The sequence below is a fragment of the Excalfactoria chinensis genome, chromosome 4 (genome assembly GCF_039878825.1).
Source record: "Excalfactoria chinensis isolate bCotChi1 chromosome 4, bCotChi1.hap2, whole genome shotgun sequence".
NCBI classification, from domain to species: domain Eukaryota; kingdom Metazoa; phylum Chordata; class Aves; order Galliformes; family Phasianidae; genus Excalfactoria; species Excalfactoria chinensis.
The window spans coordinates 65,669,624-65,691,702 of record NC_092828.1 but is presented as its reverse complement, the minus strand read 5'-3'; the positions used below and the strand labels follow the sequence as shown (position 1 = coordinate 65,691,702).

Here is a 22,079-nt window from a genome sequence, read left to right as displayed (position 1 = left end):
AGGATTTTAAACACACCATTGTATCTGGCAGAAGATTAGGTGTTTAAGCAGTTATTTTAAGTAAGCAGAATCAGTTTGTTCTACAACAGGCAGCCTTGAAAGGCTTTGTTTGTAAGAAGCCTGTGAAATGACTGGGCTAGTATATGGAAGAGGATGATGGAGCTGAGTATTAACAGCTGTAAATAGTAATATTTGTCACTGTTTGGGGTAAAATCATTAGCACTGGTTATTTTAAGTTCTTGAAGTCAGGTACTAGGGCCAAGGATGTGAATATCAGTGTCCTTTCAGGATTCTTTTGTGCACTGAAAAGCCTGCAGGTTTGGTTGAACTGTAATGCTTGCGTAGGAGTACCTTCCTTTCTGGCAGTTTTGAACTAAGCTGGTTCTGCAATGAAAGTGTTTTTTCCACTGTTGCTTTGGGATTTTTATGTGCAGTTTCCGTATGCTTTGAGGAAGTGGAGTATTTCTATTTCCTTTTCTAAATGGAAAGTCACAGTAAAATGACAATCGTAGAAGCCTGTAATTTTTCTGTAATCTGCTTTAAAGATACTTTGATCCTTTTGTCAGATTTTACAGATTTTTGCTAACAGGAGCAGGACAATGAATGAATGGAGAAGTGGTCCACTAAACTCCAGGGGGGAGAAGTGTGGCTCTTCTATCGTGGTCACATTGACTTAAACTTTATCAAAAGTGTATGTACTAGTATAGATCAAACATTTACATAGTGCTGTACGTTCAAAGATTCCTTTACAAGCGTACAAGCCTGCAGTTACTTTTCACATAATAGGCATTTTCTTTGGCTTTCAGGAATAACAGATAATGACATGTGAAGGATCTCACTTAAGACAATGTGTGGGTCATCTTTAGGTGTTTCCTCAAGTACAAAATAAGAAAAAAAATCTATAAATATTTACTTCTAGTTTACTGGAATTGAAGCGTGTTGAACTGCTACTCTGGGAGCCAGCAGCATGTCTTCCTGAAGCACTGGGGAAGTGCTAACAGGCTTTCTGCATTAGTGTTACCTGTAGTGGAAAATATAAGAATGGCTTTAGGCTAGAATCCAGAAGTGCTATAATTATAATGGCTTGGGTGAAAACTTGCTTGAAACAGACAGATCAAACTGCTGTCAAAAAGCTTTTGTCTTTCCTCTACTAGTGGCTGTTAGCTTATTTTACTGTTATGTAGCGCATCTGATAAAATATCACTTTGCAATTAAGACCCGATAAAAATTCAGAGTATCATTAGGAATCTTTAACTTGCTCAGGATGTCAGAAAAATACATGATAGCCATCTATCAGCATGAGTTTTTTCCTTATTTTTTTATTTAATTAGCAGAACCGCTTTTGCAGGATCTCATTTCTAATGCTTATGATTTCCATTAAACTATACATAGAACAATGGCCTGAAGATGTTTACTGCTGTTTCTAATCGCATTCTCCACCTGCTGGATGGTTGTGTATTTGATAATATGAGGTTCTGCATGTGCTTCTTGTTTTCATCTTCTGGAGCTTGGAAAATTGAACTAATTTAACTTCTTTTGAAGCGGACGTCCCTGTGGGAAGAAGGAATATGTTGAATTGAGTTACCTTGTGTTTTGGTGCAAAATACATGATAAGGCATCCTACCTTCTCACCTTATGAATCACAGAATCACACAGTAACATAGGAGGCATGTAAGAGCCTCTAGATATCACCTAGTCCACCTGCCTGATAAAGCAGGTTTCCTACAATAGGTTGCACAGGAAAGCATCAAGGTGGGGTTTGAATATCTCCAGAGAAGGAGACTCCATAACTTCCCTAGGCCACTTGTTCCAGTGTTCTGTCAGCCTTGAAGTAAAAAGACATCTTTAATGTATTAAGAAAGTTAGATACATAATGAGCTGACTTGATAGACAATTAACCTGTTGAAAACCAGGCTGGCAAAATGCTTTGTATGACTTTGAGGGGAATTGAATGTGTTGGGTGTTGTTTCTTTATGACTCTTGAAACAAGCTTGCTGCCAAGTAAACTGGAAAAGCTCCAATTCCTTGAGGTGAGAAAGGCTAGTGCTGTTTTATTTTTTGACTTGCCAGCAAAACTGTAACATACCCAATTACCTTCTCTTTTTGGAGAGGGGACTTTTGTCGTGTTCTTGCTAATATATGTCAGTGTATTATTTTAGCTAATTTCTGTGATCCTGCAATTTTTAAAGTCATTCTGAAGTTTTTGGTCTATGTTTACAGTGCATAATGCATCTTGAGGATAGACTACAAGAGATGTATCTCAAAAGCAAAATGCTTTCAGAATATCTGCGAGGACATACAAGAGTTCACATAAAAGAACTAGGAATTGTACTAGGGTGAGTATTGTAGATATTAGTCTTAGCTTATGGTGAAACTTAAACCAGATACTTTCCTTTGCAGTTTCTGAATGTAATCATTTTGTTCCTACGGGGAATTGCTGCTTATTCCATATTTAGCATTCCCCTTCTCTCATCTGTCTAAAAGTGTAGAAATGACTTTCTGTGAGCCATCTAAAAATCAGAGGGCAGCTCAAAAGCCAGACTTAATCATTTGTCATTCTTAAATCTTAAGAATGAAGAAAATTTGTATTTTGGTTACTGTGAGGTCATCCAACAATGGTACTTTAGTAGAGTGCGACCTTTAAGGGTGCACCTGCTGTGAAAACAGAAGGAAGGGAAGGGGCAAGAAGTGAATGTACACTCCCAAGAAGAGTAGTTTTAACTACAGTGCTAAAACTAATGTGTCTTTAAATGTGTCTTTATCTCAGCTGTTCAAGATTTCATACTGAGAAGTGTAGCTTTAAGTAGGGAGACTATGAAGTAAATGCTCCTGTGCGTATACATGTCTGTAAGTGTATGTAAACATGTTTGGGTCTTTGAGCATTACACTGAGAATGAGTGGAACAGAGTATCTCATCCGAAAGACATTCTTTATGCTGCTCTTATTGCATAACTGTTAATCATAGAGCCATAGAAGAGCCTGGGTGGAAAAGAACCTCAAAGATCATCTAGTTTCAACCTCCCTGCTATGTGCAGGGTTGCCAACCACCAGACCAGGCTGTCCAGAGCCACATCCAGCCTGGCCTTGAATGTCTCCAGGGATGGGGCATCCACAACCTCTTTGGGCAACCTGCTCCAGTGTGTCACCACCCTCTGTGTGAAAAACTTCCTCCTAATACCTAAATCTCCCCTGTCTCAGTTTAAAATGATTTTCCCTTGTCCTACCACTATCCACCCTCATAAACAGCCATTCCCCATCCTGCTTGTACACTCTCCTTAAGTATTGAAAGGCCACAGTGAGGTCTCTCTCGTTGGAGGAGCCTTCTCCCAGCTAAACAAGCCCAGTTCCCTCAGCCTTTCTTCATAGGAGAGGTGTTCCAGTCCTCTAATCATTTTAGTGGCCCTCTGTGGACCCATTTCAAGAGCTCTGCATCTTTCTTGTACTGGGAGCCCCAGGCCTGGATGCAGTACTCCAGATGGGACCTCACAGTAGCTGAGTCAAGGGGAACAATCCCCTCCCTCTCCCTGCTGGCTGCAGTAATTCCTGCTTCTCACCATTTTTGATGAAGAGCTACTGTATAGTGAACTGAGTTGGATCCAGAACAAATTCCAGAAGTGGTTGCTGAATATTTCCTTTTGACTGGGCTCTGTAGTGCCTACTGGCAGCAAGGACTGCAAACCGAGGCTCAGGGATTGGTGAATTGATAGAAATTCTTATTTGTAGCACAAGAAGTGATATAACAGAATGCAATACTAGCATTTTTTTTTTCTTCACTCAAATGGTATCCTACTTGTTTGTTTTTTGAAACGTCTTATGCTTTTGTTGATACATTAGGAACAAATCCATTAAACAGTGGCCTTGATTATAGCAAGACACTTTGAATTTCCTTAAAGTGAATGAGGAATATCCTCTTTTTTCTATTCTCTTGTGGAAGTGATTGTATATTTTAAAGTTTCTCTCTGTTTTGTTTTCTTTTTTCCCCCCAGGATTGAATCCAATGACTTGCCTTTGTTGGCTGCAATAGCAAGTACTCATTCCCCATATGTTGCTCAAATACTTTTATAAATTAAAATCTCAGGATAGTCATTCTCTTAAAGTAAAGAATACGGGCATGTTGGAAGAGGAACAGAGATGCCAAACGCTGGTAAATGGGAACACTGAAAAAAGCAGATAACTGTACCTTCTACCACCTTTCCATTCCAATTTCAGCTGGATGCTTGGTTGGAGGACTTCAGTTTACATAACCTAAAAGGCGTTCAGGTGTTTCTTTTAATCTCTCTTCTGACTTTGTGACTGCATCCTTACGTTTTGTTTTTAATCAAAGGACAAAAGCTAACACTATGTGGCAGACTGTGAGCTGCCATCCAAAACGCTGCTCAAAACCATGAAGTAACAGTTAAAGAACAAGAGGGCTGGAAAGGATTTCATCACGCTGTGCTTCTGAGTGTGGTGTGGTGGATGTTTCTTTGCTGGGGAAGAAAAGCTGTAAAGTATGTATATAACATTCCTATACACAAGTATATTAAATGGAACATGATTTTCTTGCAGAGCATAAGCATGATTTTGTATAGTAAAAGTGACCAGCTCAGAAATGGAATGTGTATTTAGCAGCCAAATGTTATCTGGAAATGGAGTTGTGCGTGAGGTGATGTGACTTTTTCCTTGAAGGACAAGAAACGAAGAAAGCTGGCGCTGCGTCTCTTTTAATGAGGTATTCAAATGGCTTATGACTAGAAGTAATTCTACCCTGAAAATGGAATGAACTTCTGAGATTTTTTGTAGGAAAGCCTTATGGAATTTCTGCTACAAGTTTACATTTGTTACTGATGCAACTTCGATACCTTTTTGAGTTTCTGTATGAATTAAACCTGTGTCTTGGTGTCATCAAGTATTGCTATCTCCGAGGAGTATGAATTTGAAAGACTTCTGTATGATACCAGTGCTACAGGGCACACGTGTACACATGTATATGGCACCAACTGAAGACAATCTTAATGGGGGGAAGAATCTCTATGGAACCTTCAGTCAAAAGTATTACTTCTTTCTGGTTATTAGTTGGTTACTGTAAGTAGGCATAAAAGGTGAGCGTTGCTTAAAGTAAAATGAAACGTTGAGGGCAACCCCCGCCCCGATATTTGATATTACTATGAATGTCTGCAATTACCCTTTTTGATTCTACAGAAATCTTAAACTATCATACGGGTGCCTTTCCTTAGTAATTAACTGCTTTGAGACCAGAAACTACTTCTCCACGAGTTGATACTGGCCTTCTATATTTCTAGAATGCAAAATGAAATTTTGTATTTTACTGTTTTCATGTTGGTGGTAACATGAATGTAAAAAAAAAAAACAAAAACAACCAAAAAACAAGAAAAACCATAAAGCAGTGTTGAGCTGGATGTGGAATTATGGACCAGATTGAGGAAAGAAGTCGAAAAGAAGCTTTCTTAAGGAAAAGGAAAAATAAATGTTGAACCGTTTTGTTCTGAGCCAGAGTGAATGAGGTCTGAAATTGACAGCTTGCAAGTGAGTTGCTGGCAAAACAATAGTTTGGGAATAACAAACTGAGAAACTTCTGGTCACCAGTTATTTGTTGTCCTCAATGGTGATTGGAGATTTTTAACACTGAAGGGATGCACTTTTATTAAAAGTGGTTTTATTTCATACTACCTTGATATTTGGACTTTTCTACAGTAAACTTTAAATAATTTGAAACAATGAAATGTGCATTTTGTGAGTTGTTTAATTGTGATTGGGGTCTTGATTAACCTTGTGTTGCTTTTTTGAGGGGAAATGGGTGGACTGACTTACTGTGAAGAGAGATTGTTTCCAAGTAGAGGGATACCCGATATTCCCATACAAAGATTCTAAAGCTGTTCCTTATATGCTGGCTTTCTTATCTGACATTCCGGATGTTTATTTTATTGTACTTTCATAGACTTGTCTCTAGCCGGTGGAGGCTAAAATCTTTTCTTTGGTTCAGGTCTACTTCTACTGCAAATAATTAAGCAAATTTTTCCTATCTTTGGTCTGTGAATCCTTGTATCTACTGGAAAGCAAGCTTCTCTCTGCATTTATTTGTTAGCAGATATCACTCTGTTTCACAAGATCAAAACGAAGAACCGTAGAGCAAATTGTGTATTCCTGAACTGTCCCTGTATAGGGGGGTGTGTGTGGATGCATGTGTGTAGGACTGTGAAACTCCTTCCCTGAGTGTATATACAAGTTCTCATGTACTTCTATTTCATGTCATTCTTAATAGTTGAATTTATTAAAAGAAAGTTCCAGTTTTCCTAAGGCATTAGTTGGCTTTTTATCTGAACAGTTTTTCAGTGCACAGAGACACCTTTGCTATCATAGAGTTGGCTGACTTTGACTTCCTTAGAACACATTCAGTGATTTCAAGGCTAGTACCGTAACTGGTAACATCTGATCTTTACTACACAGATTATTTATAAAGAAGTAATAATCATCTGCCTTTTGGCAAGATATTAAACTAATCTGGGGGTGGCATGTGTGCTGATGGTCAAAGTGCTTGGATTTAATTCAGCCCAGGCTAAAACTTTCTAGTTCTTGCTGCTTTTTCGAACATTTTGCTGCTCTTCAGAAGTCACATGAAGAACTACCTTGTTCTGACAGTTTTAGTTTGGGGAGGGGGATTTCAACATGAAATCTGTTTATTACTGTTAAAAAGGTTTTAGTCTAAAGAAAGTTAAATACATATCTCTCCCCTCCACCAAATGTTCTACCTCAGTTGATGGGATTCCACCTTCTAGGGTTTTTTTGACTCAGTCTTTAACTTGTTTTTGGTAGCATCTTGCCGTTTATATGATGTAGTATGGCATGACAGGGCAGTAGGTGTTTACAGATGCTGTTAGACCTCCTATAGGGCATGTTTCTGTTTAAATTGAATGAGATGATATGAATGTACAGAGGAGTTGAAAGTTGATTTATGTAGCTTAGTTTTCAAATACTCCAAAGTTTTTATCAGTATTATTGTAGGTTTTTCTGTAAACTTAATAAATGCATACTTTAAGTGGGAGTGCACACTCTTTCCAGAATCCCACGTCAATGCAGTTTACACAGTGCAATTTCAGGAATGTATTTTTTCAGGCAAGGCTCAGCATTGATACACAGAGAGGGGAGGAATAAACTACTAAATTTCGTGGCATTTTAATGAGCTCCTCAACCTGAAACGATACCAAGATTTGAATTATTCGAATTCAAATAAGTACTTTCTGATCTAATGTATGCAACTGTCTTCTGCCCAAAAGAAACAAATACCTATTTAACTCTATCATTATTTAATTCCTATTTCTAGTTACATCTTCAGAGTTACAAATTGGACTCTCCCGCCCCCTAAAAAAGTCTTTTTAAGATGCAGTGAACTCTTGTATGTAGTTTACACAACCAACACGATCAGTTATTCCTCAAGTAGCCTTAACTCTACCTGAGTTAAAAGGACCCGGATCAAACCTAAGTCTGAACTGCTGAATGCGCTCTAGATGTGTTTGTTTTTTTTTATATCAAGTATGCTAACTTGTCATACACAGTAGGATTTCCATATAGATAACAACGTGTGTTGCTATTTTGCATGTTTGGAGAGCACAAGCTTTTTTTTTAATTTAGGAATGACTGAATACTGATGTCAGACTACGTGTTTTCGATGGCTTTTTTCATATAGTTGTTTATGTACACTACCACTTTGGTCTATTTCTCTGCGGCATTTGGTGCAATAAACTTTCTGAAATTAATGTAAATAGTTATTTGGTATCTTCTTTCTTACACTTCTGAAGTAGTTGTGCTTGTTTTTGTGACTGGTGGACAACGGTGCACTGACATCCGATTACCTATTAATGACATAAATGAGAGCTGCAAGAATCATCCAGCAGGAAGGCTTTCCAAGATTTGAAAGTTAATTGCTATTCACAGCTTTGGAAGCCTTACTCTATTGTGCAAAAGAAAGAACTCTAGCAAGGCATGCTTCCCACTATTCCTTGCAGCTAGTTAAAACTCTGACTGTTGGTATAGGTTCTTTAGAGGTTCCATGTGTGTGGTTGGCACTGAGCTCAAATGCATATGAAAAGAGTGGTCAGAAGAATGCCGCTATTGCATGATACATCCTTTTTCTATTTTGAAATCATTCAACCTAACAGAAAATAAGCACCACTGTGTACCAGAAAATGAGATTGTTGGTGGATTTAAATGAATTAGTTTCTTTTTTAAAACAAAGAATTCTTCAATTTTTCAGACTCTTCATGAGCAAAATCTCAGCTTAGTGCTCTAGACTGTAAAAAGCTGGGTCTGTACCACAAGCACATGCAGCATCCATCTGATTTTAATTTGGGAAAGCTATTCCATTTAAAGCTGTCAGCTGGATGCTACCTAGAAAGCAATGAGCAGCTCAGGACGTTAGAAGGTTGGGATCTGCAGAATGCACTTCAGGCCTTGCAGCTTACTGGGAACTCCTTGTTTATGAAGTAAAAATGGAAATGAGAGGATCAACTGGAATTATGTTCAATATCTCTGAACAGGTGGGTCTTTCAGTGCGTAAGCACTTTTTCCGGTAGACTGACATTTCTGAGCTTTGCTTTGTTGACCAAGCTAACAGGGATTGTGAATAAAATAATAAAAACAAGAAAAAGAAGAGAAAACACACTTTGGTATCAAGGGAGTTCTGCAGTGCTGTGAATAGACCTTATGGCTTTCTGGTTTGGCTGCAGTAAATATCAACTTTGAAGCATTTGGAAATAGATGCGCTCATTTGCTTGTGGTCAGAGATACTAAATAGTTGTATATACACAGCTGAAATAAGGGGAAATGTCTGCTGTGTTGTCTGCTACCGCTCCTGTTTGTATGTCTGCACATATGGTGGCATACTCTAGTTATTCACTAAACTTGGTGTCTGGTTTGTTTTGTTTATTTAGTTTGAATAGTACATTGAAATGATAATGCTGTGGTGAACTGTAACTCTGGCCTAGCTTTCCTCTTGGCGAATTGTGTAGCTGCCTTCCTTCTGTGCTCAAATGAGAAAGCTTGCTGCAATTTAATACCTGACTACTTCAACTTGGGGAAGACACAGTTACTGTGTCCAGCCTTTAATTTCTGTCATATTAGCTGCATCTGCAAGCTACTGTCAAATGCTCTGGAGCTCACTGGCCTCTCACTTATGTGCAAGAGCAGTATTCCTGAACTGAAAAAGAGTTGATTCTCTGCTGGATGAACAAGTAGAATTTGGCTCACATAAATACTAGGATAGGGTGAAGGAAGTGGTAGGACCCCTCAGTTAGGAGTAGGAGAAAAGGAATGAGATAGAATCCAACTCCTGGTGTCTTAGATATTTGTTGATCTTTGGATTGGCTCTGTGGTTTGTGCAGTGCGGGTACCTTGGCTTACACTCAGGGTTTGAATGGTCCCATGTTTCTTTGGTCTGGTGTATACAATTTTTAAGTGTATATAGATAGTGTATTTCTGCTGTTGCTCATATCAGCAAGCTTTGCTTTTTCTCTAAAGAACACTTAGCCAATCTCTTCAAGTCTTTGTATTGTGTGGAAGTCTGGAAGGATTAGCAAGAGGCAGACGTACAGACTGACCAGTGTAAGATGGCCAAGCACTGGGAAAGAGTGGAGAGCTGTGTTAATAAATACTTGTGGTATGCCTGAGAGGACAGCCAAAGAGCCTTCAAGGCTGACAACTGTGAAATAGAAAACAATATCCAGATCTCAAAAATTCCCCAACCCTAGGACAAGTTCTATGCTTTGTTTAAAAGGCACAAGAAAAAACAACACCCCAAAGGCAAACAAAACCCACAACTTAAATTATTACTATTACTTGTGACTGACTTGACCCATCTTCCTTTTCAATAGATAGCAGAGGGGATTGCAGAACCAGTGAGGAGATTCGCCTTATGATGTATAATGAGGAACTGAAGGCTAGATCAGACGTATGTAAATATGAACAGTATTGCAAAGCAACCAAGTCTTGTGGCAATACTCTACTGCAATCTTTCTCCCTCATCACCAGATGAGAAAGTCCTATAAAACAGGGAAGTTTTCTGTTCATCATTCACACACCGTATCCTTTGGCTGTGTTAATGCAATTGAAGAGAGCGGGACTGAGAATGCTAAATGGGATTTTGAACATAAAGGATATGCAGCTGAGTGATAAACCATGGGACTGTGACCTATAAGGCTTCCAATCCCATGTAAAAATAGCTTAAGTGGCCACATGGTAGTAATCCGCATGCTGGAAAATTACTCTCATAATAGTTGCGGTCATTTGTCTGTTTGGAACAATCCCAAAGCTAAAACAGTTTAAGCAGTACAAGTAGCATCTTCTCTAGAAATCCTAAAGGTCAACACAAGGCTAGAGGGCTTAGGAGTGACAGTCAAGCACTTAAAAATAAATGTAATCTCATAAACTGGTTTTCTTCTGCTTGGAGCTTCAGAGATTCCATTGCAATCTAACAAAATGGAATTTGAGAGAGGGCAAGCTCCCATGTGGGAGACTCCTCTGTGACAGTGAACCTATGGGAAGAGAAGTGTTTGTGGATACAGAAATACGGTTTGATTTGAGGTCTGAGGTATTCCCAGAGCATGGCCATGCTTGTGGATAGGAGCGTTGCTGCTTTTTTCTTTTCTTTTTGACTTTGAGAAGTTCCTTTCAACTTTAAGGTTGTTAAATCTCCTTAAGTTTTTCCCTTCAGCTTTTACAACCATTATTATTTTGAATGACACGTTTTAACTGTTTTTGATTCCCTGGGGTGTGCAACATTTTTGACTTGTGTGGCTGTGCTTTATGTGAAACTGGTACTCCTACATTTCCAACCCAGCAAGATTCTGTTGGCAGGTGACAGGTAGGAGTACTGCAGCCATGCTGTGGGTATCTGAGTTCTGCAGGAGAAGATGCCTCACCTTTTTCCTTTCAGCTGGTGGCTGGGAGGAGTTTGGATCGTGACCGGCCTGCTCACTGTGGGGGTGAAGGCAGCCTTTGTGTCTGCCCAGGTTCCAGGCCAGCCGGGCCCGTGCACCAGGGCCTTGACGTTCAAGAACACAGGGAGCTGGCTGCCTAGTGGGAACATAACAAAAACAGAGTTAGCACTAAGAAAAAGCTATTTTTCCCCCCTCTTTGGGTACCTTGCAGCCCCACATAGAGGCTTAACTACCATTTCCTCTTGTAGACATCAAATCTGATAACCTGTTGAGCAGGGAGGGCCTTCCACATGCCTACCTGATGCAATCATTGAATCATAGAATGGCCTGGGTTGAAAAGGACCACAATGATCATCTAGTTTCAACCTTTCTGGTATGTGCAGGGCCAGGCTGCCCAGAGCCACATCCACACGGGGCATCCTCCGTGGGCAACCTGTTCCAGTGTGATACCACCCTCTGGGTGAAAAACTTCCTAATATTTAACCTAAACCTCCCCTGTCTCAATTGAAAACCATTCTCCCTTGTCCTATCGCTATCCACCCTTATAAACATCTGTTCCCCCCTCCTGTTTATACACTAACTTCAAGTATTGGAAGGCCACAAATGAGGTCTCCCTGGAGCCTTCTCCAAGCTAAACAAGCCCAGTTCCCTCAACCCTTCCTCATAGTAGAGGTGCTCCAGCCCTCTCATTATCTTAGTAGTTCTCCTCTGGACTCAATCCAAGAGCTCTGTGTCTTTCTTGTACTGGAGGCAGCTCCCAAAGTGGGTGAGGAGTTGACCGAACTGTGTCAGTGCCTTACAAAGAGGGATGTAACTTAAACACCAGTGTTTCAAGTGAGTTTGTCAGGCTCCTGGCATTTAAAACATTTGTGTTAAGCTCGACTATGACTACACCCTGTAAGGGAGATAGCCTTCACTGGTTTTCCATGATGCCATTTCCTTCCCACAAAAATGCAGTCATCTTGCCTGTTGCTTAGTAGTGGGGAAACACAAAGGGCAAAAGACGCAATGCCCATTTGTAATGCTGCCAAATGAATTGAGTGTTGTAGGTAATTCACGGGCTGGTGGGTGTGGTTGGAGGAGTAGTTGTGCGTTGTTATGTATTTGCATCAAATGAGCTCTGAAGAAGAGCTGCTGGCTTCACGGATTAAGAATGCCCGAGTGCACTTGCAGTAGGTTAGAAAGCAGGTAACTCAGGAACGCTGTTCCCATCTTCAAAAGGCTTTTTCTCCTGAGCCTCGTGATGTTTAAACTGCAGTGCTGCTAAGTAGCTAATCCAGCTAGTTCATCTCTGGGATCATACTAAGCTTTACAGAAAAGCTGGCTTGTTCCCTCCCCCCTTGCTTCTTCCTAAATTAGCTTTCTCTGCTTTTGATGAAGATGTGTGACATTCTCTGCATGTCTTGCCTTGCTGATAGCAGCTGCTTTGCCAGCCCCCGAGCAAGCTGGCATGGAGGCTGCAGCTGGAGCTCAGGAGACTGCGGTCCATGGTCTGATGTGAAAGCTGACAGCTGGGTGAGTTCCATTCCTAGAGACTGTGTGCAAGAAGCAAGAGTCTCTCAAAGCAGCTGTCCCAAAGTACCCCAGTAGCAAACTGCACCTCATTTGCTCATAGCACAAAGTGCCGCTCTTTTTCTAACAGAAGGGAATGGAACTAAAAAATCACAGTAACTACAGTTATGCACACTGCTAAGCTTGCCAGCTGTGAGGGGTGACATCTCTGGCAGCAACAGGCTGCATTTGCATTGTCACACTTCGAGTAGTTTGGTGATGATTGACTGCTGTTATGTACACCCTTGTCCTTGCCTGTGATGCCTAGTGGAACTGTGTTGAGGCTTAAACATGACTGTGAACTTCAGAGTGGGCTTGCTGAACTTTGAGGTGGATTTACACAATGCAGTGAGCATAGAACATCCCAATAGCACAGCCTATACCCTCCTTATCAGTGTAATACGGTAGTGTGTGACAGCGCTAAGATGTGCTCTGGAGACCTCTCTGCAGTCACTCAGTATCATGGCTTAATCTCAGTGCCATACTGAGCTAACTGAGCTGATTCACCATTTCGAGTTCTTGAAGAGATCCAACCAGCAGCAGAGCAGGAATTTTCACCCTGTGTCTGTGGCTGGACATCAAAGAAGCTCCTGTTTTCCCAGTGTTTTGGTAATTACCACAGTACTTCCCAGAAGGATGAGCTGATTGCTGAAGGCATGCAAGGGAGGCTGGGGCTGAGGTTAGCACCTGATCTTCTGAGTCCTAAATTAATGTATTGGTCATCCAGCGGTCCTGCTGGCCAGGCTGGGTGTGTGTGTTATAGGGAAGCCTATTCTTCCCTTTTCCCTTCCTAGCAGGTCCTCTAAGAGTCAGAGAAAGCATCTGGCACCCAGGCATCTGTCTATCTTTTGGGAAAGAAAGAAATGAACTCTCTCGTGCTACATGCTGCCTCAGATATTTGTGCACAATTACGAGGGTGCCTGTGAGGGTATAGAGGTTTAGCTGAAAAAATCTAACGTAGATGCTGCCAAAGAAATGTATTTTGGTTTTCCAAGCACCTGTTTCTTTGCTTTTGTGCATTTTTATTCTTGGCTTAGGATGCATTAAGTAGTGTAGAAAAAGTAACTCGTGATGGACTGCTGGGCAACACTCAGTGAGAAATAGCAGGAGTTGGTGTCTGCTCCAGGATGCACTCATTTTCAAGGAAAGAAAGAAAGCAGAAGTGAAAGATGATAGTTGTCTCTGAATGAGCCTCTCATGTGAAGCAGTGGGAAGGTGTTACAGGCAGGCATGTGGAGTGTGCAAGATGTTAACTCGCTGCTTTGCAGAAGCAGCTTGTGTGCTAGCTTTTGTGCACTGATGTGCAGGTATTTGTAATAAATGTTTCTCTGTGGCAATGAAGAATCTTAACATCTTTTTTTTATCTGAGTGTAGAAAACTGGTATGATGTGGGTTTGCTCTGAAGCACGTGTGTAATGTGAAATACTGCAACTAATATATTGGCTTTAAACTATGTGAAAGGGTGTAGGGGCAGAAGGAGCTCCTGTTTTCCAGGAGCTGATATGGACCAGCTGCTGGGGAGCTGAGGGCAGAGCATCCCCATGGGGACAACTGGGAATGTTCAGCCTGGAGAAGAGGAGGCTCAGGGGAGACCTCATTGCTCTCTATAACTTCCTGAAGGGAAGTTGTGGTGAGCTGGGGGTTGGCCTCTTCTCTCGTGTCATTAGTGATAGGACCAGAGGGAATGGTTTCAAGCTGCAGCAGGGGAGATTCAGGCTGGACATTAGGAGGTATTACTTTACAGAAAGGGTGGTCAGGCACTGGAATGGGCTGCCCAGGGAGGTGGTGGAGTCACCGACCCTGGGGATGTTCAAGAAATATTTGGATGTTGTGTTGAGGGACATGGTTTAGTGGGAGCTATTGGTAATAGGTAAATTGTTGGACGGATGATCTGTAAGGTCTTTTCCAACATTGGTGATTCTGTGACAGGGCATCTTGGGGATAGTTGATATAAACCATGTCTTAAAACAAAGGGGTTTGGATGATTTCTTTTGACTACTTGAAATCAAGTAGTGGCTCTTGTAAAGGCGACTGGTAAGAAAGACACCACAGGTCTCTGAATAGAACAGCAGGCATCAAACCTGCTGGTAGCCTGAGTTATTCCCAGGTGCCAAGGGAAAGAAGTGCAAGGTTCAACAGCTAGAGAAAGGAAAGGTGAGGTGCGTGCTGTCAGAAGGAATGCTGTGGTGATGATGACGTGTTGCTCTGACCTTTGCGTTCAGCAAGTTGGGTTTCAGCGAGGTTAGGTCTCCGAGCTCCCCACTGGGGGCGCATGGGTGCTGCTGCACATGCCTGGGAAGTGGCTGTCCCTGATAAGGACAACAGCTTTGCCCTTTCAGGAGACTCCTCTTTGAGCAACAGTAGGACTGGAGCCCTGCCCTGAGGGTTAGTGAAGCCAATCTGCAGCTGACCTGTCAGAAATCTTCCCTCTCATCCCATCTGGGAGCAGGATTCAGAGCTGCTGCTGCCCCAAGAATCCCACGGACAGGTGCAGAGTGAGGAGGAAGCAAAGCTCCCCTTTCTGGCATCACCTGCAGTACTTCAGCTTAGCTGCAACAGGGATGCTGCAGCCTGAAGGACAAGTAAGGTGACAGCTGGCTGTGACACAGCAACGTGCATTTTGTAGGACTGCTGACAACTCATTTTTTCTCCTCAGCTGCAGTCTGTGTAAAAGGGTTTTGTGTTGCCTGTCTCACTCCAGAATGGCATCAAAGATCTCAGGCTTACAGGCCCTACTGCCCTTCGTGCTACATTGCATTGGTCTTGATTCTTATTCCACTGGAGCATGTCTAGGATATCATACTGACATACATCCTCACTGCTTCCTTCCAGGCCCTCGCTACCACTGCAGCTCACTGTGAGGGTGGCTGTTGTTAACCACGGTAGCATTCTGACCAGTAAAGCTCAGAGAAGGCTTCTGGGGGACCTGAGAAAGGGCCTTTCGGAACCTAAAGAGGGGCTGTAAGGAGGAAGGGGACAGACTTTTTAGCAGGACTGTTGTGATAGGACAAGGGGAAATGGTTTCAAACTAAAAGAGGGGAAATTTTGTTTGGATGTAAGGAAGTTTTTTATAGTAAGGGTGGTGAAGAGAGGTGGTAGGGGAGAACACCATGTAAATGACCTTCTGACTTCTGCTGGAGCTACAGCTGTTGTTTGTCAGGCCTGATATTTTGCCATGCAAAGAACTGCAGCAGCTCAGCTCCTTCAGATGGGATCAATGGGGTCAGCTGGAAAAATATATAACAAGAAGGGACAGCTTGAAGAAGCACACAAGCCCTGAGCAGTGGCTGCTAGGAACAAGGTCAAATGATGCCCAAGTGGATGTGGCTGCACTCCAAAGCCTTAAATCTCAAACCCCAGCTATCACAACTGGATAAACAACGGGGTCTTCGTACCTTTTGCAATGTGTTATTTCACTTATAATTTAAGCACGGCGAATCCAAAGTTTCTTTAATTTACTTATCATCTCACTTCCTTTGCCCAAGTTACCTGGCAGCTATTAAAAAGTTGCCTTTAAACCATCAGCAGAAATAATGCTGCCTTCTGTCAGGGAGGCACCCAGAGCTTGAAAAAACACTTACAAGCTACCTGTAAATGTGACCATCTGAACTTTGGAACCTTAAAACTGAAAGCATTTTGATAGCCTAACTCTGAAGGCAGGAGAGCATCAGTGCTCGCTCAGACCCAAAGGACCTGGCCCAAGTCTCCTTTGCTGAGCAGCCGACTCCTGTGTGCCTACTGTAAAGTAGAAGTGCGGACAGCATTGCAATTGCTCTGTGCTAGAATGCACTAGAAATCATATTGCTTCCTACACTTCTACATGGCAAGCTCTTACCAATATCATAAACTGCATACAACTGACTAAGACTTGCTTCTAGAAATACAGTTGTGTAAAATCAAGAGTATCCTCTTCGGAACTGCTGAGTGAGGTATGGTCTTTTTGTTTCTGATATCTTAATGCAAGTTTGTACAAGCAAGTATCTTCTTTGCTTTGCTCTTATGGGTGCAGTAGGCAGATGCAAACAGTTAAATAAGGATTTCACTTTAACTTTAGAGCCCTTGTATTTACTTTTAAGATCGGGTCTCTGTATTTTTCCCTTCAGAGGACTTGAGTGAGGCTTGACCTGGTATCTGAAATCAGAAGATGGGACTTTGCTGTGTCAGCTCTTGGAAGGACTGGGTGGACAACCACAGTCTCTGTTAATGCACAGCTTCTTTCTGTTTGCTGTGGGCTACCAGCAACATGCTACGTTTTAATGGTGCTCCAGTTTGTTGCCCTTCTCTGAGCCCCAAATGCAGTTCCTCCCTTCATTCAGCAGCACAGTGCACTCAGGCACAGGCAATCAACTGAAGGTGAGGTACAAGAGCAGTATGGTGAGCTGGTCCTTCAGCTTGATACATCTGTGCTCTTTGACCATCTCTGTCTGCCTGGGGATTGTAAAGCCTCTTAGAGCACTGCAAGATTCTTGACAACTGTAACACCTCTTTCCCAAAGGTATGATGAGGTGAGGAACTGGCTGCTCAGCATGGCATTCAGGATGCCTTCCATCAGACTGCAAAGCAGAGTCCTGGGCTGATTCATTTGATAAATGGCTGTTGTGGTTTAGCCCAGCAGGTGGCTCAGCACCATACAATTGTTGGCTCCCTCCTTCCCAGTGGGTTGGGGGAGAAAATAAAGTAATAGTATTCCTGAGCTGACATAGAACTATTTATTGTGATAGGGAAGAAGGAAAAGGATACTACTTATGTAGCCATATGATTGTATATAGCAAGTGATCACAGAATCACAGAATCACAGAATTATAGGGGTTGGAAGGGACCTCTAGAGATCATCGAGTCCAACCCCCCTGCCAAAGCAGGCTCCCTACACCACGTCACACAGGTAGGCGTCCAGGCGGGTCTTGAATATCTCCAGAGAAGGAGACTCCACCACCCCCCTGGGCAGCCTGTTCCAGTGCTCCGTCACCCTCACCGTAAAGAAGTTCTTGCGCACATTCGTGCGGAACTTCCTATGCTGGAGTTTCAGCCCATTGCCCCTAGTCCTGTCCCCACGCACTACTGAAAAGAGACCAGCCTCGCCACTATAGCTCCCACACCTCAGGTATTTATAAACCTGGATCAAGTCCCCTCTCAGCCTTCTTTTCTCAAGGCTAAACAGACGCAGAAGTGATGCACAACCAATTCTCACCGCCTGCTGACTGATCTTGAACTTGCCTTTTGTATGATGTCATATGGTATGGAATATGTCTTTAGCCAATTTAAGTCAGCTGTCCTGATTCTGTCTCCTACCAGCTCCTTTCCCACCCCCCGGCCCTCCCCCTTTGGTAGGAGAGTAGAAGAAATTGAGACAAGTGAAACATCGTTGGCTCCATACAGCACTGCACTGCACCAACTGGAAACATAGGTATGTTATCAGCATTTTTTCCTCCTGTAAATGGAACATAGCATCATCCCAGGCACTATGAAGAGAAAAGCTCTGTGCCAGTTGAGACTAATGAGCCTGCCTGCAGTGATGTGCAGCACAGCATTGCTCCCGAGGCTCCCAGCTAAATCTGTGCCTTCCTCACCCGGCCTTTGTGTGATTTTTGCATGTTTTGTAAAGCAGCTGACAGCACTGATAAGCACAATTTAAAGGCAGCTGCCTCAGCCCCTTCAGAAAACCAAAGAGGGGTTGCAGTGTGCTCAGTCTACACAGCAAACTCCCCCGGCTGGCAGGCTACATCCCTGTTCCCTCAGTATGTGAAAAATGCACTCTGTGCCGCAGTGATGTCACAAGCCCAAGCTGGGCTGCTGATAGCTTCCAGCTGCTGAGTGCAGGGAGGCACCACAAGGAGCACGCACCACAAGGAGCTCCCAAACCTGCCTTGTTCCTGATGCACCTTGACCAAAATCCTTGATTAGTCAGGAAAACGTGAACCTTCTCTGTTACGCCTCAAACGCAGCTGCTTGTTTTTCTGAGCCCTCCCACTGATTGCTGCATTGGTTCTGTGCAGGTAGAGAAGTAGGGGCCGTGTGTAGAAGGATCTCCTGCTTCATTGAGAGGAGATGCTCTTGAGAGAAATTTAATTACTGAAGATCAAGTGACACTAATGGTAAAATTTTATATCATTAGTGTTAGCAACAAGATGTGCTGCACAGGCACACGTTGATCAACTTATTCTCTCACTGACCAGAAGCCTTTCTTTACTAGCTCTGCCCTCTCGATGGCATTTTCTCCCCATGCTCATCCCAGCATAACTAAAATTGCATAGCTGAGCAGCTCTCTCAGGCACCTGCCATGCATATACAGTTTCGAGTGTACTGTTTGACGGCCACAAATAGATTACTTAGCTCTTTCTCTTACTGTACTGTCTCAAAAGGGAAACTGCTGAGACAAGATCTTTTGGGAATGAAGTGGCTGCCTATGCTACAAATGAGGAAACAAAGATGAATGTCACCCATGTGTGACTCCTGGGGAGATAAGTCATTTCCAGCTGGATTGTTTTGGGTCAGGCCTTCCAAGACATCAGTTTTCAGTGTTGAGTTAGAAAATCAGGAATGTTTTTGATGATATGAGATGTGCTCCTTGCAAGCTGGGCACACACACTCTTGATCAGAACCTAGTGTTCACATTTGCACGTACAGCTTCTCAAGAGTTCTGGCTTTTCCTTTGTGATGAATGGTCCTTGCTAATCCTTTTCACTTAAGGCACAATAATTCCTAATCTTTGTGGTTATCCCTCTTTTGAGGTAGGTTATGTGCAAACTGTGGTGGCACATCCAGGCTACAGTTTCAGAAACGCTGCTTCAAGTTAGTGTTGATGAAAATCTGGTGTTCCAACAAAATCCTTATCCATCTGGCTATCGTTAACCATAAAACCAGCAAAAAATCTCAACTAACCAGCCCCAAACCTGTTTTCTTACTGAACCAATCTGGCTGTGTCATAAACCATTTAAAAGCTCATACTGCTAGCAGTTACCATCCGTGCTTTTGTTCAAGTATTTTGCCATTTGGAGCAAAACCTCTCTCTAAACTTGCCTTGAGTAGGGGGACTTTTGTTATAACTTTTTATGTATGTTGCGTGGTTTGATCTTTGATTGATGCTGAAGATAAATGCATGCATATAAACCTGTAACAGGATGAGAAATTTATGTTTGCATGCTATTTATTCTTTAATTTCTAGGTTGTCAGCTCTTGGTTGATTATTTGCCTTCCTACCACAGCTGGGCTAAGAGATGTGACAAATACAGTTATCTTTTAATGCTGCTGTAGTAGAGATCTTCTTATGACATTGGAAAAAGGAAAATAGCAATAAGGTTGCAGAAGGTGACATTATAGTTATAATTAGGAATTGAGAGGAATAAGAAAGCTTGCTTTTTCCCCCATTGGGTTTTAAAGCTGTTTGCTAGCAGTGCTGTGTGGAAGCTCAGGAACTGCCTGTTGATTGTCAGGTTCTGAACCAAAATGTGTTTGGGACAGGACTGATTAAAGGGAGAATTATTCAGTTTCTATTTCTACCTGTCCACCTTCTGCCTTGTCTCCTCCTGACTTACAGCCTTCTCCCCCAAACTCTGCTCCTGCTTTTGCTTTGAGGCCCTCCTACTCTCATCTTTTCCCACCTGCACTGCCACCCTCTCTCCCTTCACACTGTGTCATGGTTTTGCAATGTTGTAATTTTGCTATCAGTATTCCACATCATAACATCATGTTAAGCATAGATAATTTCGACAAATCTGCTGCTCGCAGAAAGAAGACTGAATGTCCCAGGGAACACCACGGTCAGTCATATGACCAGGACTATATAATCTCACTTCAGTGTCTCTCTTGGATCCTGCCAGCCAGGGGGAGAGCCGTGTGGGAGCGTTCCAGCCGTTTCGCCTAGAGTTACAGTAGGCCTCTCGGTTTCGGGACTCACTCTCTCTTATTTTACTTGATTCGTTAGCCTTAATTCCAATTATATTGTATTATATTGTGTTATTCTGTATTCCGATATAGTATTTAGTAAATAAGTGTGCCTCCTTAGATCGCTGCCGCTGTATTTATTTCCTTTTCCCTGTTTTTCTTTTCCTTCTGGGCCAGCGGCCTGCGGGCCGACTGCCCCCTGTCATGGGTGCAGGTAGATTTTAGGGTAACCCATGACACACTGTTTCCATACTTTCTCATTATTAGGCCTGGTCTGCCCTTTAGCTGTTCAAAGAAACTGAGAAATTTCAAGTCTTTTGTCCAGAGCTGCAAGGTGTGAGGTCTAACAAAACCCTTTCACTGATTTTCGGAAGGGGAAAGCAACGTAATTCACCATTTCCCAATTCTGAGATTAAAAACAATCAGTTATCACTGAGTCTTTTAGAAACGGAGGCTGCCCACCCACCAGCAGCCATTTTGAAGAAGCGATGTGTTTGGAAAAGATTTAAATCACCAACAAGTAGTTCCTTAAGAAGGAGCCATGGTGACAGGTGCAGCGGCCTCTAATACTTGCCATGCAGACACCTGGGCTGCTTTTCAAATAAAAAATGATAAAAATGAAAAGAAATACAAGAAAGAATGAATATCGTAAGTCATACTTGTAGCTGAGGCAGCCAGGGAATAGGCGAGCCAGTGCTTTGCGATATGATGTATTGGCATTTTGCTGTGACTAGCAGCCTCCTCAACACTGAAAGCGTGACCTTTTGTGATGCAGTATTCTTTTACTGAATGGATGCGTTTTTAATGTATTCTGCTGTAGCGGCTTGCTGTTGTGATTATATGAAATTGAACTGCCTTTTGCAAGAGTGAGGACTGCAGGGGGGACAAATGGACTGAGCTGGTTGTCACTCCTGATTCTCTTCTGCAAATCTGCAAGATTTGTTGTATCCTGCATAAGTCAGCTGCTGCAGGTATTAGATCTCAGCCCCCACCGTTTTGTTACAGGGTAGCCTGAAGTTGGGAGTTACTGACATGAGAAAAGGGAGAAAACTGAGCTGCAATATTTCCTTCACATCTCTTTGAAAGAAGTAAAAAACGTTTAGTCAGGCCAACAAGATCCTTACCGTTTGCTTGCAGCTTTTAACTCATGCTATTAACAGGCAGTGGTGGAAAACAGGTTATGTGAGTCCTTTGTGAAACCCCTTTGTGCAAGAGGCAACATCCTCTTTTCTTCAGCTGAAGGCTAAGAAATCTGCAGGTCACATTTCTGCTTATAGCAAAGCCTCACTTCCCTGCAGCCCTGCAGCAAGCACAACATCAGCAGTTGTAATTCCTGACTTTTCTGAATTGGAGTCAGGGAGTGAGAAGGGGAGAGAAAACCCAGTTGTTGTAGAGTGATGTGGAAGATATGTTCCTTAATGAGAATGTATCAGCAGAAGGCAGAGATGAGATTTTTTTTGTTGTTGTTGTTTAAAGAAAAAAATCTATGTCTTGTACATAAAGAAATTGTCCAAAATATGCATCTGTGTGCAGCTGGCAGTATGACTTAGAATCATGGAATCACCAAGGTTGGAAAAGACCTAAAAGATCATCTGTCTAACCATTCACCTATTACCAATAGCTCCCACTAAACCATGTCCCTCAACACAACATCCAGTCTTTTCTTGAACACCCCCAGGGTCGGTGACTCCACCACCTCCCTGGGCAGCCCATTCC

General features: G+C 42.4%; 2 protein-coding genes and 1 long non-coding RNA gene across 10 annotated transcripts in view; 2 read left to right on the top strand and 1 right to left on the bottom strand.

Moving 5' to 3' along the window:
* Nucleotides 1–7,752, top strand: part of FNIP2 (folliculin interacting protein 2) — a 44,986-nt gene extending 37,234 nt beyond the window's left edge. For all 4 annotated transcript variants that reach the window (XM_072334690.1, XM_072334689.1, XM_072334687.1 and 1 more), the window contains 2 exons: nucleotides 2,221–2,336; nucleotides 3,987–7,752. In XM_072334690.1, coding sequence (XP_072190791.1) covers nucleotides 2,221–2,336; nucleotides 3,987–4,065 — 195 coding nt within the window. In that variant the 3' untranslated portion in view covers nucleotides 4,066–7,752. The remainder of the gene's footprint in view (nucleotides 1–2,220; nucleotides 2,337–3,986) is intronic.
* The window catches only part of SPMIP2 (sperm microtubule inner protein 2), a 40,585-nt gene continuing 20,032 nt past the window's right edge, over nucleotides 1,527–22,079 (bottom strand). Inside the window, 3 exon segments of the mRNA XM_072334691.1 lie at nucleotides 1,527–1,551; nucleotides 10,914–10,957; nucleotides 10,959–11,067. Of these exon segments, the coding sequence (XP_072190792.1) occupies nucleotides 1,527–1,551; nucleotides 10,914–10,957; nucleotides 10,959–11,067 (178 nt within the window).
* The window catches only part of LOC140251208 (uncharacterized), a 37,308-nt gene continuing 33,037 nt past the window's right edge, over nucleotides 17,809–22,079 (top strand). For 2 of the 5 annotated variants that reach the window (XR_011903385.1, XR_011903384.1), the window contains exon 1: nucleotides 17,813–17,886. This is a non-coding gene — a long non-coding RNA (uncharacterized lncRNA). Of the gene's footprint in view, nucleotides 17,887–22,079 lie in introns of all 5 variants that reach the window. The other 3 variants (XR_011903383.1, XR_011903382.1, XR_011903381.1) reach the window with 3 other exon arrangements.